At 41.3% G+C, this 15,167-nt stretch overlaps 1 protein-coding gene across 1 annotated transcript in view; it reads right to left on the bottom strand.

Annotated features, from left to right (window-relative positions):
• Window positions 1-15,167, bottom strand: part of SLC25A33 (solute carrier family 25 member 33) — a 36,199-nt gene that overhangs the window by 2,720 nt on the left and 18,312 nt on the right. Inside the window, exons 2-6 of the mRNA XM_038747109.1 lie at window positions 11,805-11,984; window positions 4,009-4,086; window positions 2,749-2,849; window positions 1,665-1,731; window positions 246-532 (exon numbers count right to left, since the gene is read on the bottom strand). Coding sequence (XP_038603037.1) covers window positions 246-532; window positions 1,665-1,731; window positions 2,749-2,849; window positions 4,009-4,086; window positions 11,805-11,984 — 713 coding nt within the window. The remainder of the gene's footprint in view (window positions 1-245; window positions 533-1,664; window positions 1,732-2,748; window positions 2,850-4,008; window positions 4,087-11,804; window positions 11,985-15,167) is intronic.

Here is a 15,167-nt window from a genome sequence, read left to right as displayed (position 1 = left end):
AACCTGCCATGTAGAAATCAGATCCTGGAATCAGAAGTTCTTTTATTCCTCATCAGATGAAATCACGGAAATAGCCGTCTCTGAGACCACCAGAACTGCGATTTAAAACAGTGTGTGGACCCGTGATCAAGGTTTCAAATTCCCTTCGGGCTTTCCACAGCTGTTCGTGGTGGGTTACTAGACTAAGTCCCTCCCCCATTTCTGGCATTACACTTGGTAAGAGGTGAAAAAAGAGGATGACATACCATGTGGATAAGCAATGCAGGAGGCACATCCCTTGGAAATAGCAGCAGCAGCCATAAGTCCAAAAAAATTTGTGGAGTTTCGATTTCTTTCGGTCCCATTTGTTGCAGGAGTCAACTGGACATTTTTCAGGTACTTCTTTAAACTCTCATAAATAGCAAAACAGATTATGGTTTCGGAAATTCCAGCATATGAGGCAGTTAGACCTCTATAAAATCCACGAATGCCTTCTGTCTGGTAAACATAGCGTGCACATTGCAGCGTATTCATCTGCTTTGAACCCCTTACTCTACAAAGGAGGAAATTAAAGAGCAGTTAGAACACAAAGCATGCTTAAGTCTTAACAACTGCAAACCTATGTATTAAAATGGAAACGAGAACGACTGCTGAGGGATATAGAGGAAGGTAAGTGCTGAAGCATTGTAACTTCTGCGATATATCTTTGCAGGAAGTGACATCTGAATATTTTCCTCCCAATGCTACTGGCAACGAGAACTTGATTCCTTAAAGCCAAAATGTCAGCTTTTCCTACCAGGTGAGCTAATAAGACCTGCTGCACTGCTCTTTGTTATTTTTAGCACACCATCATACACTGTATATTATCTTGACTTTACAATAAAATAATTTTGCCAGCTTCCATACCGTTTAAAGTTTAAATACCTCAGTTAATAATAGTAATAAAAATAATGGTGGCATTTATTAAGCGCTTACTATGTGCAAAGCACTGTTCTAAACCCTGGGGAGGTTACAAGGTGATCAAGTTGTCCCACGGGGGGCTCATAGTCTTAATCCCCATTTTACAGATGAGGGAACTGAGGCACAGAGAAGTGAAGTGACTTGCCCAAAGTCACACAGCTGACGATTGGCAGGGATGGAATTTGAACCCATGACCTCTGACTCCAAAGCCCGTGCTCTTTCCACTGAGCCAGGCAAAATGAAACTTAGAATAGTCAGATTGAAGGATGTGGTACACAAAGAGGGCAAACAGAATAAATGTGGGCAAGTTGGGGAAAAGGTAAGATTTTTAAAAATCCACAAAGAGATTTTGTCTAGAAACAAGTGCAAGAGAATATTATATTAAAAAGCTGGTATTACCCTTGTGGAATTAGCGACACCTAGTGGCCCATGTGAAGTTTAAATTACTGTTTTCAAAAAAATTACTGAGTTAAAGTGCTGGTTAAAGTGCACCTAGAGGTGAAATGGTCCTGTGTTTGTAGCAACACCACCTATCCTGGATTCTCCCTCAGTACTAATCTTTTCCCCATGGAGTCATTATAAAAAAAACACCTTTTAACCCAAATGCAACAAAGGTGGAAAAAGTTTAAGGCATTTGTAGCAAGTAACCACGACTGCGAGATGTTCTCTTTGGCTTGATAACCCAGCATTTTTTTTTTTTTGGATTTATTTCATTAACTGTTTACCTCCGTTCCAACTGCATCCTGGTTTTAACCATCCATATCGGGTTCATTAGGGAATTTGTGATGAAGGCTAGATCGGAAAAAAGAAAAAACACAGTTGTCAGAGGCCCTTAGAATGATCACTGAAAGGGTACAAAGCACACATTGTCTAACTGCCTGCTTGCATAGTGAGTTGGAGTCCAGCCTAGTTCATTCATTCATTCATTCAATCGTATTTATTGAGCACTTACTGTGTACAGAGCACTGTACTAAGCGCTTGGGAAGTACAAGTTGGCAACATATAGAGACGGTCCCTACCCAACAGTGGGCTCACAGTCTAGAAGGGGGAGACAGATGACAAAACAAAACATATTAACAAAATAAAATAAACAGAATAAATATGTACAAGTAAAGTGGTTTAAGCACATAACAGGCAAAAGGAACCAGCTACAGCTCTATCTCTGGCTAGAAAAATCAGCACTTAATAACTCTAGTATTTGTTAGGTGCTTTCTATGTGCAAAGCACTGAAGTTGGTGCTGGGGTTGATACAATTTAAGCACATTGGAAGTAGTCCCTATCCCACTTGGGGGTCAGAGTCTAAGAAGAAGGTTGACCAAATATTTTATCTCCATTTTAAAGATGAGGTAACTGAGGCCCAGAGAAGTTAAGTGACTTGCCCAAGGCTACACAGCAGGCAAGTGGCAGAGCTGGGATTAGAACCCAGGTCCTCTGAATCCCAGACCTGTGCTCTATCCACTAGGCAACCCTGCTTCTTTAAAAGTCTTATTTTTAATAAACCAGCTATTTAGTACTATTCCTTTATGTACCTATAGTCACTACTTCATTTAAATTTAAGGTATTTTTCCTCAGGTTTTTAATCTATCAAAACATCTGGCCTAAAATAATTCTTAAGTCAGTACTCACCTTTTATTTAGGTTGTGGTGTTGGTTCATTAGCGCCCCAGTAAATGAATCATTGCATCCTTTCAAATAGGACTTCTACTACTAAAAAGTTCACCCACTTGACTGCCCATATTAACAACTTTCATGTCCTGGAAGAAACACTTGGATTTTTCCCACTATGTGTTCAAAAAATAAACCTACATACCTGCAGAGCCAGCTGAGAAAATGTGCACAATATTGCTATTAGGCACAAAAATGCCATTAAATTGCTCCTTGGCTTTGGAATAACATGCAAAGTAGACAGCCCTGTTGGGACAAAGAGACTTCTGTTATGAAATTTTTACTGCCCTGTTTAATCCAGCTCAAATTCAGTAACACAGAGTAAATATTCCCAAACCAGGAACTAAGGAAGAAAAATAAATGCAATGCCTTTAAGCATGTACTAACCCATGAATTTAAACCAAATTATTTGTCCTATTTTAAACTTCTTGTGATTGGAATAATACTATTAATCCACTGGCACCAGGGAAAACCAGCTATTTTCGCTCAAGAGATCTTGCAAATGACCAACCCACACCTTGGGGAGAAAGTCCAACCTGCAGCTCTGTGACTCCAGGCCCTGACCTCCCGGCAGTCACTGCCCAGTTTGAACATACCCCCTTTTGGCTCTGCTTTCTCTCAGTGATGGGCCATGCCTGAGCTCACAATTTGAAAAATATATTGCTTCCCAACAATTGAGAGACAAATGCAAACCGTTCATCAGGCTCAACTACTACAACCAAGATTCTTTTTCCAGAGCCACCAAGAGTGGCTTCATAACAGAGTCATAAGATCTTCCGGGCTCTCGCTGCTGAAAGCTACCCCTCTGACTTGGGGGAAAGGGAAACCACTGCTGACCTGTCCCTTCCCATTACCAATATGCTGGGTTGGAGGAGAGTAGGCAGCCTGGCCTGAAAATAACATGTAGGAAAATACGACTGCTTTATCAATGGTAATAATAATAATATTTGTTCAGGGCTTATTATGAGCCAAGCAACAGGACAGATGCAAGTTGGGCACAGTCTCTATGCCACAATGGACTCACAGTCTAAGTAAGAGGAAGAGTAGGCATGGAGCCCCCATTTTACTGATGAGAAAAACTGAAGTGCAGAGAAGGCCCAGGATCACAGAGCAGGCAAGTGGTGAAACCAGGATTAGAACGCAAGTCCTCTGACTCCCAAGGCCACGCTGCTTAAAATGTCGTTAAAACTTCATTAATCCAATTGTAGTATCTTCCACAAACTCCTGTTCTACGTACTTACCACTACACAACAAAACCATGCAGTATCAAGTTTACCTCAACATAAGCACTCCATGTTCAGACTCAACCTTATAGCAAGGAATTTGTCCTGCAGCACAATCACCTATCTATTATGAAGCACAAACATGCATGAAGTAAACTTCCTGAACATTTTCAGGGTCCTACCTTGATGGTGCAACTCCAACCAAGTTTGGCCCCAAGCCCCGAAAGAGCGACCGTGGTCCCTCCTTCTCCAGGATTGACCTGAAAAAAAGTTTAAAAAGCAAAAATCAAAGTCATTAGGATAGGCAGACCAAGGAATAAAAGTGAATCTGTTCATTAACTCCTTAGCAAAGATGCACAACCACTTTGATGCACCCCAAACTCCAGGCTATTCTGTTTCATTAAGGCAACAGCTCCATCAACCACAGTCAAAACTGCTTAAATAGCAGTAGTTTGGATATTTCTGAAGAAAGCCATGTGGCTCAGTGGAAAAAGCATGGGCTTGGGAGTCAGAAATCATGGGTTCAAATCCCAGCTCCGCTGCTTGTCAGCTGTGTGACTTTGGGCAAGTCACTTAACTTCTCTGTGCCTCAGTTACCTCATCTGTAAAATGGGGATTAAGACTGTGAGCCCCACATGGGACAACCTGATCACCTTGTATCCTCCCCAGGGCTTAGAACAGTGCTTTGCACATAGTAAGCACTTAAATACCAAAATAAGTATTATTATTAAAGCCTTTCCTCACAAAAGGATCATATCAATCAATAGCATTTATTGGGCACTTACTCTGGAAAATACTACTAAATGCTTGGGAGAGTATAACAGAGTTAGCAGACCTGACGCCTGCCCTCAAAGATTTTGCAATCTAGTAGGGGAGAAAGACGGTGAAATAAGTTATAAGCAGAGGGAAAGCAATGTTGTTGGTATCAAAGCAAAATGCTGGAGATGGCATCTTGCAACTATAAACTCCTTAAGGGCAGAGATTTTGTCTACCCACTCTATTGTATTTTCCCAAGCGTTTCGCTCAGTGCTCTGCACAGTTATTGCTCAATACAAACCAGTGACTGCCAAGTCTATCTAGATAAACCGTTACTCTCTCCCCTCTCCTTACTTTCCCATGTGAGAAAACAGTCCAACAGCTCATTTGGGGGATTATAAAGTTATGGGAATTTATTTTGTGTTTTGCCTGATTCTTCTACCTCCTAGTTTAACTTCTAGGTACTTAATCACTCCCATCGCATTCAGCAGAGTTAAAATCGTGGCCATTAGGTGGCAAAAATTTGCAGACTCTCCTGAAATTCACCCCCACAATGTAGGTGCGTGCACTGATTCAATGGAGGCCACATGTCTCCAAGGAGACTACAAGCCTGATACAATGGCCGCTTATTCTTCACTTAAGTCACGAATGCGGTTTCCAGCTATACTGACTCATCACCACCTTAAAAGGCTTATGCACGGCCAGTCCTTTGGGGAGTATTTTCCATTTTAGCACAGTGCTTCTGAAAGCTGGTTGAATCTGTTCTTTCTAGAATATCCATTGTCATTACTGTTAGTCAGATTTTAAACTATCATACTGCACTCCTTGGCACAGGCTCTGACTTGGAAGGAAGGGAGGCGGCTATAAGGCCTACTAGCCCAGCAGAATTTGGGTTGCAGGGGCAAAGCTGGTAGCTTTCTGGGGTCGTTTGGCAGGCCATAATTTTTCCCTTCCCCCTCCGCTGACCATTTGGGGACTTTTTAACCCTTTCCAGCCCCAAGCTGTGGGCTGACCCTAAGGGGCATTGCACACATTCCAGGCTCTCCAGGAGGTGCTTTGAAGGTTGAGTGGCCTTGCCCTTGGAAACCCCACCTCCAATTCACCTTGGAACTAACTCAGGGTGCCCTCTCATCTCTTGCAGGGATTTAATTACACCTGGGTAAATCTCTACCATACTACATTCAATACCATGTAACGTAATACATGGTCACTTGGGGCTCAATGTGTTCAAAAGTGAACCGTCTGACTTCCCTTCCAAATCCCTTCTCCAACCTAACTTTCTCCTCACAGTGGACACCACCATCATCCTCCCCATCTCTAAAGCCCACAGCCCTGGCATCATCCTGGACTTTTTCCACTTTCAACCCTCACACTTAGGGGGTTGCCAACTAATGTCATCTCTAACCCTATATTTTCAGAATCCTTCCCTTCTCTTCCATCCAATTGGTTAGTACACTGGTCCAGGAAATTGTCACACATCGCAGTGTGACTTCGGCCATCAACCTCCTTGCTGATCTCTCTGCCTCTAATCACTCCCTGCTCCAAATCATACTGCACTCTGCTGACTGATTTTTGTGAAGCCTAATTCACACACTCCCCACTCCTCAACAACCTCCATTGATTGTCCCTTCCCCTCTGCATCTAGTAGAAACTCTTGACAATAGGCTTTGAGGCAGTCAATCAGATCTTCTTCTCCTACTTACACTTTTCTTCTAATATACCCCTGCTGATATATTTTGTTCCTATCAAGCTAACCTACTCCTGGGGCTTTGTTTTTGTCTCTCCTGCCACTGACTCGTGCTCATACTCTCCCCCTCCTGCCTGGGACTCCTTCACCCCTCATATCTTGTCGACAGACTGTTGTTCTCCCATCTTCAAAAGCTTTTCAGAAATCATCTCTCTCCCAGGAATCCTTCCCAAATGATCGTTCAGTGTTATTTCACATACTTTTATGTGTGACTGTGAGCCCCTTTTAGACTGTGAGCCCACTGTTGGGTAGGGACTGTCTCTATATGTTGCCAATTTGTACTTCCCAAGCGCTTAGTACAGTGTTCTGCACATAGTAAGTGCTCAATAAATACGATTGATGACGATGATACTTTGGACGCATCTTATATTATTTTACTTCCTCCTAACTGTATAATAATAATTAATAATAATAATAATTATGGCATTCCTTAAGCACTTATTATGTGCCAAGCACAGCTGTAAAGCGCTGGGGGAGATACAAGGTAATCAGGTTGTCCCACGTGGGGCTCGCACTTTTAATCCCCTTTTTACAGATAAGGTAACAGACTCAGAGAAGTTAAGTGACTTGCCTAAGGTCACACAGCAGGCAAGTGGCACGGCCAGGATTAGAACCCACATCCTCTGACTCCCAAGCCTGGGCTCTTTCCACTGACCCACACTACTGTCTACTAATCCTACTGTACTCTCCCAAGTGCTAGGTTCAGTGCTCCGCACCCCAGGAGAAGCTCGTTAAATATTGCCAATTAACCCTTTTAGCATCCTACCGTCTCCAAAGCTACGATTCTCAAGAGATGTTCCTTTAAATGGCTCAGTCATATTCTCTGAATTAGGCCATACTGAACTGCATTTACCGAAGTCAAGTACATCATTCCAAATGGTGTGGGTAGTTTACATTAGCCCTGTTTGCTCTCTCATCCCGCACTGCAGTGAAAGTATACTTTAACTCTTGCATTCGTTAAAAGCTTTCTAATTGTTATTTTCCCTAATGAAAACGCCCGAATGAAAATGTCATGTAAGAATTACAGTATGTGCAGTTTACTTCTCCGAGATTTATCAGCAGCAGTAGATGGGGAAAGCACTGGAGCATCAGGCCCGCCCAGAGAGTGAAGGGCAGGGTAATGTGGGGAAGGAGAATGGGGAACACATCAGTTTTGGAAACGGCAAATTGTGACCCCATGTTGCAAGTCAGTGGCCCCGGAGCTTTTCAGGATCAGTCCTTCTAGTAAGCCTGCAGCAAATGACGGAATTATGCACCCAGTTTACCCTCCCCCTCCCACAAAAACACAGAGGATGGTGTGTTAGGTAAATCTAAACGTGTCAACACAGGTCTGTTTTACACGGTACTGTTCACTTTAATGTGACCGCAAAGTAAAGAAAATTGAGTTACTTCCGGTTAGTAATAAACGGCCTCATTTGCCTTCCTACCTAAGGGGTATTTTGTATTTGGAAGTACCAAGTACTCTGACTCCCAAGCCCGGACTCTTTCCACTGAGCCACGTTACTGTCTACTAATTCTACTGTAGGGTAGGCAAACTCCCACACCACTTTACCAATCCTGGGTCCAAAATGATAGCCATGTACCTATCCCAGTGCTTAGAACAGTGTTAAGCATAGAGTACATGCTTAACAAATATGTAATTATTATTACTATTATTACTACCAATCCTCCTTTCCTATAATTTGCCGTAATTATCTTTCTGGCTCTGGCCCATCAAAATCAGCAGTGTCGCAATATATTGTGGAAAACCTCCACACTTCAGCCAGCAAGCCTATCTGTACTTTAAACAACAATGACATTTGTAACCAGAAATGTATAAAAGACAAAAACTTCTGAGACTGAAGGCATGATTCACTGAAAACACGGTTTAAAAGACTCCTTGGCTTCAGGATAATCAATAACCTCTAATCTATAATGCAGTAGAGAGCAGAGTCCTCAAGTGACTCAGACCACTCACGTCTCCGGAGGAACTGGTAGCTATTGGCTAGTTAGTCATATGAACAACAGGCAAACAGCCAAACAGGTCTATGACACAATCCAAACTTTTAACCAATCTGGCTGTTTTCATAAACTTCTCTAGTAAAACGAGACCCAAACTTTACTTTAGCATCAAATAAGGTTATCAAAAGGGTCAAATAAATCTTAACTAAAAAGCAATGCTTCTAGCTTTTAACTGATTTTGTTAAAAAAAAAAATCAATGTATCATGACTTCATGAAGAGGGGTACTTTAAAAGACCAGTAAATAGCCTTCAGAGTTAAGAGTTTAAAGTGAGAGAAAGCTCAATACTGCTGGCATGTCTTAAATCAGTCCTTTGTTTAAAAGGCCCAGTCCTTTGTTTTAATGAGAAGCAGCTGGCCTACTGGAAAGAGAATGAACCTGAGAGTCAGAAGGACCTGGGTGCTAATGCCAGCTCTGCCACTTGTCTGCTGTGTGGCCTTGGGGCCAAGTCACTTCACCGTGCCTCAGTTACCTCATCTGTAAAAATGGGGATTAAGACTGTGAGCCCCATGTGAGGTAAGGGACTGTGTCCAACCTGATTGGCTTGTGTCTACTCCAGCACTCAGTACAGTGCCTAGAACACACTAAGCGCTTTAACAAATACCATAAAAGTAAACCTGGCAAAATACTGGTCTTAATATATATCTCTCAAACAACATACACTACGAATTTGCCTCAAACAGGTATCTGCTTTCCCTTTGTTCAGTGAGGAGGGCTTTGACAGGTAAGATACCATAAATTTTACTGAAAATGCAAATTATAGCCTAGGTCTCAAATGGAAATTTCTAACTTTCTAAATTTCTTCCCCAGTTTCCTTGGCTAAGGAGTAGAACCTGAAAGAATTTGATTTGAACAGGATAAACATCTACTGTTGAAAGTTTTAAAAATTTTGCTGACGAAGACTTCCCATTAATCAAAAGAATTGGTTATTCCAACTTACACAGATTAGGCTAACATTACAAGAGAGAGAGAGAGTCTCTTTCCGTCAACCATTTCATGGAGACAGCTCCCCAGGTATGGAAAACATGAATGTGCTAGTCATGCATTATTTGACAAACTAAACAAGGGGAAGCCTGCTTTGAATGTTAAATTGGAATCATCTCTTTCGGTTTTCAAGCTCTAAAAAGTGTTTTGGGCTCTTATTTATAAATTTGCAATATTATTACTGAGCTCAATTTTGTTCCCTGCTTAGTGGGACAATGGGTTGTCTTCACTATACCCAGAGAACACAGTCAAGGATGTTGCATGGCAAGAAATGGGACACAGCAAACTGCCCATTTGGGGATAGGTTCTATTACTTCACTATCCTAGCACATTTCAAAAAGGCATTAAATATTAAATATTGGGAAGCAGCAGTGTATGCAATTGTTACCCAAAGCCAAAACCGCTCTCAAATGAAGAATAAGGAAGGGGCGGAGGAAGGTTGCTTTTCTATCCTAAAAGGTATTGCCCCTTTAAAAGCTCTCAAAAGAAGAAGTAGCTGCAACATAATTACTGTCACAGCCTACCAAATTCACGTACTTCTGTACCTACCCAGGACAAGACACCCTTGGGTTATCCTTTATTTATATGAGATAAAAGTTGGCGGTGAACAGATTCCCTAATCAGGGACAGCACAAAACAGGAATCCTTGCCTGCACCAAGTAGCCAGTAGTCGGCCAAGTCACTTTTACTGCTCATTTGTAATTTTTTTATGATATTTGCTAAGTGCTTATCATGTGCCAGGCACTGTACTAAGCACTGGGGTAGATATAGGTTGTTGGGTTGGACACAGTCCCTGTCCCCCATAGGGCTCACAGTTTTAATCCTCATTTTACAGATAAGGTAACTGAGGCACAGAAGTCAAGTAACATGCCCAAGGTTCCACAGCAGAAAAGGGGCAGATCCAGGATTAGAACCCAGTTCCTTTTGGCTCCCAGGCCCCTCCCCTACATTGCTTCTCTTATAATGTAGGAAAGCAGCAGTGGCCTGACAGCCTTGTTTACCTGGAACTCTGAACGCTAAATCTCACACAATTGTAATCTGGATTTGTGGAAAGGCAAATCCAAATTGCCGGTTCTAGAATTCTGGAGTAAACTAAAACGACAATTAAAAAGTACCAGCCTTTTCTATAGTGAAAAGCCATCAACAAAACCAAAGTATTTTCCAGTTAAATCGGCTTTAGCTAAAATGTAAACAAATCCTTCCAAAGGTGGATTTTAATGAAGTAATACTTTTCGGTAACCCTACTGTTTTCCCAGCCCTCCTCATAAATTTAACACAAGTTTTATCTAAGCAGTTGGTCTGATTTATCTGTCTTTTCTAAAAATCCACCTTTTTAATTCTGCTCTCTCTCCCTACAACACTCGGCTCCTCTAATACCAACGGTGCCTCACTCTCGTCTCCCTCACCATCGATCCCTTGTTCACGACCTCCTTCCAGCATCCCCCTTCATATTCGAGTGCCCCTCTCCCCATTGTCAAAGCCCTGCTAAAATGATATCTCCCCCAGGAAGCCTTCCCTGACTTCTTTGTACACTATTTTCCCTTCACTGTGGTAAGAACATATGCCGGAGAGTTAGAAGTCTAACCAACTCTGTCACTGGCCTGCTATATGACCTTGAGAAAGTCACTTTAACTTTTCTGTGCCTCAGTTTCCTCATCTGTAAAATGGGGATTCATTATCTGTTCTCCCTCCTGTTTGGACTGTGAGTACTATGTGGGATAGGGACTGTGCCCAACCTGGATATCTTATATCTATCCCAACCCTTAGTAGAGTGCTTAACACATAGTAAGGGCTTAACAAGTACTACAATTATTATTATTATTACCTAGGCACTTAAGTCCCTACCTCCATGCAAATATACTTACCCCCAACTCTGCCACGGCACTTTCATATATATCTTTATACTTGGTTGACGAAAGATAATTTATTTTAATGTCTGTCTCTCCCACCATATTATAAATTACCTGAGGGTAGGGATCGTTTGTACTTTACAGTGCTCTATTAAATGCTTAAAACAGTGCTCTGCGCACAGAAAGAACTCAAATTCGATTAACTATTAATTTCACCTATGTATAGTTTTGTTTGCCTTCTAAATTTTTTATCTTAATTGGCCGACTCACGCTCCAAATCTATCAATGGCTTGAAAGAGTTTCTTCCCAAAGTATCCAATTTAGAGAAAGTAACTTTAGGCACCAAAAGAACTGGGCTGAGAAGCTTTACATGAATACATTTAAAATATTTTTCCTACAATTTCTGGTTCACAAACATTCAGATAATTCTTCCCTTATTCAACTATATTTCATCTTTCCTGACTTTCTGCTGCTTACTCACTTCCTAGAAGTGACTATGTTGTATTCTGATCAAGGACTGAGATGGCAGTGTTAAAACGCTTATACTGAATGTTGGATCAAAACCACCCAAGCCCCAAATTTCATTTTATTGCTTTAGAGACTCTCTGAACCACAAAGAAGAATAAAATATCTGTACTCACTTCAGAACTTGTAAAAGTCCAGGTGTTACAGATGTTGGTCTGACCATTCCTGCTCCACTGATGGTCCCTAGTTGGACTTGAGGGTAGTAGACAGTTCGGAGGGCTAATCTTGAGGACTGAAGCCTTGTCTTAATGACTTCTAGAGGACAGGTGAAAATAGCACCCACGGTGCCCCCACACCTGTAAGGCAAAATTCAACAATATTAGAAAAAATGCAATACAGACCAACTGCACATTACAGCCACATTCCTCAAAAGCATGGCTGTGTTGTGGGGCATTTTCCTCATAGGTTTACAGGTTATAGATTGGCATCTGCTCCAAAAGCTCTGGAAAAATAGGAAATTCCTTATTGAGCCCTTACTGCGGGCACAGAACTGTACTAAGCACTGGTCAATCACTCATCATTATCATTAGTGGTATTTATTGAGTGCTTACTAGGTGTAGAGCATTGTACTAGGCGCTTGGGAGAGTACAGTATATCAGAGTAGGTAGACACATTCCATGCCCACGTTGAAGGAGAGACGGACTGAATATAAATAAATTACAGACCTACACGTAAGTGTTCTAGTACTAAATGAATGCATTATTTTCCTATATTCCACTCTCTGTGTTGATATATACAGAACCAACAAAAGGATCCTACTCAGAACTGGATTTTGTTACTGAGTTTTCAAATTTCAGGACAAAATTTTCACTAGAAAGAAGACTTCGGGTTTTATACTAATTTTATCCTTAGTCTAAAATAATTAATTAGCTCGGTGTATCAGAAAGAAAACATGAAATGTCCCCCCTTTAAATCAGGTTCAAGCACCAGGAAACATGAAATGTCCCTCTATAAGCCAGGTTCAAGCAGCAGAGAACAGAATTCCCCAATTATGACTTAAATCGCTAGACTATATGTTGCAGATAATCGAACTGCAAGACATCATCACTGAAATAATTACTTGGCAAAAGAAGGAAAACAGATAATGGGGCAACCTAGGTTTCCCTTTAAGGATAACTTTGTTAATCAATTTCTAACTACATTATTCAAAGATTATAAGAGAAGTAGCTTTTGGTCAATTACAAATCAATTTTCTTGTCGACTCAATCATGCCTTATCTAACCGTGTCTGCCATTTCCTTTGTAATCTCCATAGCACTGAACTACTGCACTTTACTGGACTGCCCTGCACTTAATGACAGCACCTGTATATATGTATATATGTTTGTACATATTTATTACTCTATTTATTTTACTTGTACATATCTATTCTATTTATTTTATTTTGTTAGTATGTTTCGTTTTGTTCTCTGTCTCCCCCTTTTAGACTGTGAGCCCACTGTTGGGTAGGGACTGTCTCTATATGTTGCCAACTTGTACTTCCCAAGCGCTTAGTAAAGTGCTCTGCACACAGTAAGTGCTCAATAAATACGATTGATTGATTTACTGTTGAGCCCTGAATGACTAACCTAGATAGTAAATTATGCCATGAGGTGAAATTTAGAATTTCAGAGACCCAGCTGTCCAATTAAAGATAACGCCTGATGACTTTCATTCAATCATATTTATTGAGCGCTTACTGTGTGCAGAACACTGTACTAAGCGCTTGGAAAGTACAATTCGGCAACAGAGACAGTCCCGACCCAACAACGGGCCACAGTCTGGAAAGGGGGAGACAGACAACAAAACAAGTAGACAGGCATCAACAGCATCAATATAAATAAATAGAATTATATATACACATCATTAATGAAATAAATAGAATATGTACATATATACACAAGTGTTATGGGGCAGGGAGGGGAGTAGAGCAGAGGGAGGGAGTAGGGGCAATGGGGAAGGGAGGAGGAGCAGAAGAAAAGGGTGGGCTCAGTCTGGGAAGGCCTCCAGGAGGAGGTGAGCTAGCCTTAAGCAAGGCTTTGAGGTGGGGGAAGTGTGCTAGTTTGGCGGATGTCAGGAGGGAGGGCTTTCCAGGCCAGAGGTAGGACTTGGGCCAGGGACTGATGGCAGGAAAGGCAAGAACAAGGCACAGTGAGGAGGTTAGCGGCAGAGGAGCGGAGGGTGCGGGCTGGGTTTTAGAAGGAGAGAAGGGAGGTGAAGTAAGAGGGGCCAAGGTGATGGAGAGCTTTGAAGCCAACAGTGAGGAGTTTTTACATGATACTAAGGTTGATAGGCAACCACTGGAGATTTTTGAAGAGGGGGGGTGACACGCCCAAGCGTTTCTGCAGAAAGATAATCGGGGCAGCAGAGTGAAGTATAGACTGAAGTGGGGAGAGATTTTATTCTTCACTGGAAAAATTTTGGTTATTATGGTATGTACCATGAATAAAAAGGTAGCACCATGAAATTGGGAAAACTTTTTCAGAAAGAAAAAAATTCTAGCAGTTCCACATTTGTCGGGGCAACTAACAAAATTACCAAGTGATCTACTACAACATAAATACTATTAAAATAACTTAAAATTTTATTCTTATGGAAGAATTTCTTGAGCAGTCAATGCTCAATACTTCTAGTAGTTCCACATTTGTAGGGGCAACTAACAAAATAGTTACAAATTGCTTATTCTGAGTCAAACAACTTTACAAATACAAGCAACCAATCAATCATATTTATTGAGCGTTGTGTACAGATCACTGTACTAAGCCTATGAGAGTACAACATTTGGTAGACACGTTCCCTATTCATTCATTCTTTCAATTGTATTTACTGAGTGCTTACTTTGTGCAGAGCACTGTACTAAGCACTTGGAACGTACAATTTGGCAACAAATAGAGACAATCCCTATCCAATGGGCTCACAGTCTATAAGGGGGGAGACAGACAACAAAACAAAGCAAGTGGACAGGCATCAATTGCATCAATATAAACAGAATCATACATATATACATATCATTAACTAAATAGAATAATAAATATGTACATATATACACAAGTGCTGTGGGGCAGGGAGAGGGGTAGAGCAGAGGGAGGGAGTAGGGGTGATGGGGAGGGAAGGAGGAGCAGACAAAGAGCGTATGGTCTAGAGGGGGAGAAACATAAAATAAATTACAGATATGTATGTAAGTAGTACGGGGCTGATAGTGGTGGGAATAAAGGGTATACATCCTAGAGCAAAGGTGATGTATAAGGGAAAGAACACCTGGGTTCTAATCCCGGCTCTGTCACTTGACTGTATATATGTATATATGTTTGTGCATATTTATTACTTTATTTATTTATTTATTTTACTTGTACATATCTATTCTATTTATTTTATTTTGTTAGTATGTTTGGTTTTGTTCTCTGTCTCCCCCTTTTAGACTGTGAGCCCACTGTTGGGTAGGGACTGTCTCTATATGTTGCCAACTTGTCCTTCCCAAGTACTTAGTACAGTGCTCTGCAC

Source organism: Tachyglossus aculeatus, chromosome 5 (genome assembly GCF_015852505.1).
Source record: "Tachyglossus aculeatus isolate mTacAcu1 chromosome 5, mTacAcu1.pri, whole genome shotgun sequence".
Taxonomy (NCBI): Eukaryota; Metazoa; Chordata; class Mammalia; order Monotremata; family Tachyglossidae; genus Tachyglossus; species Tachyglossus aculeatus.
This window is presented reverse-complemented; position numbering and strand designations above follow the sequence as displayed.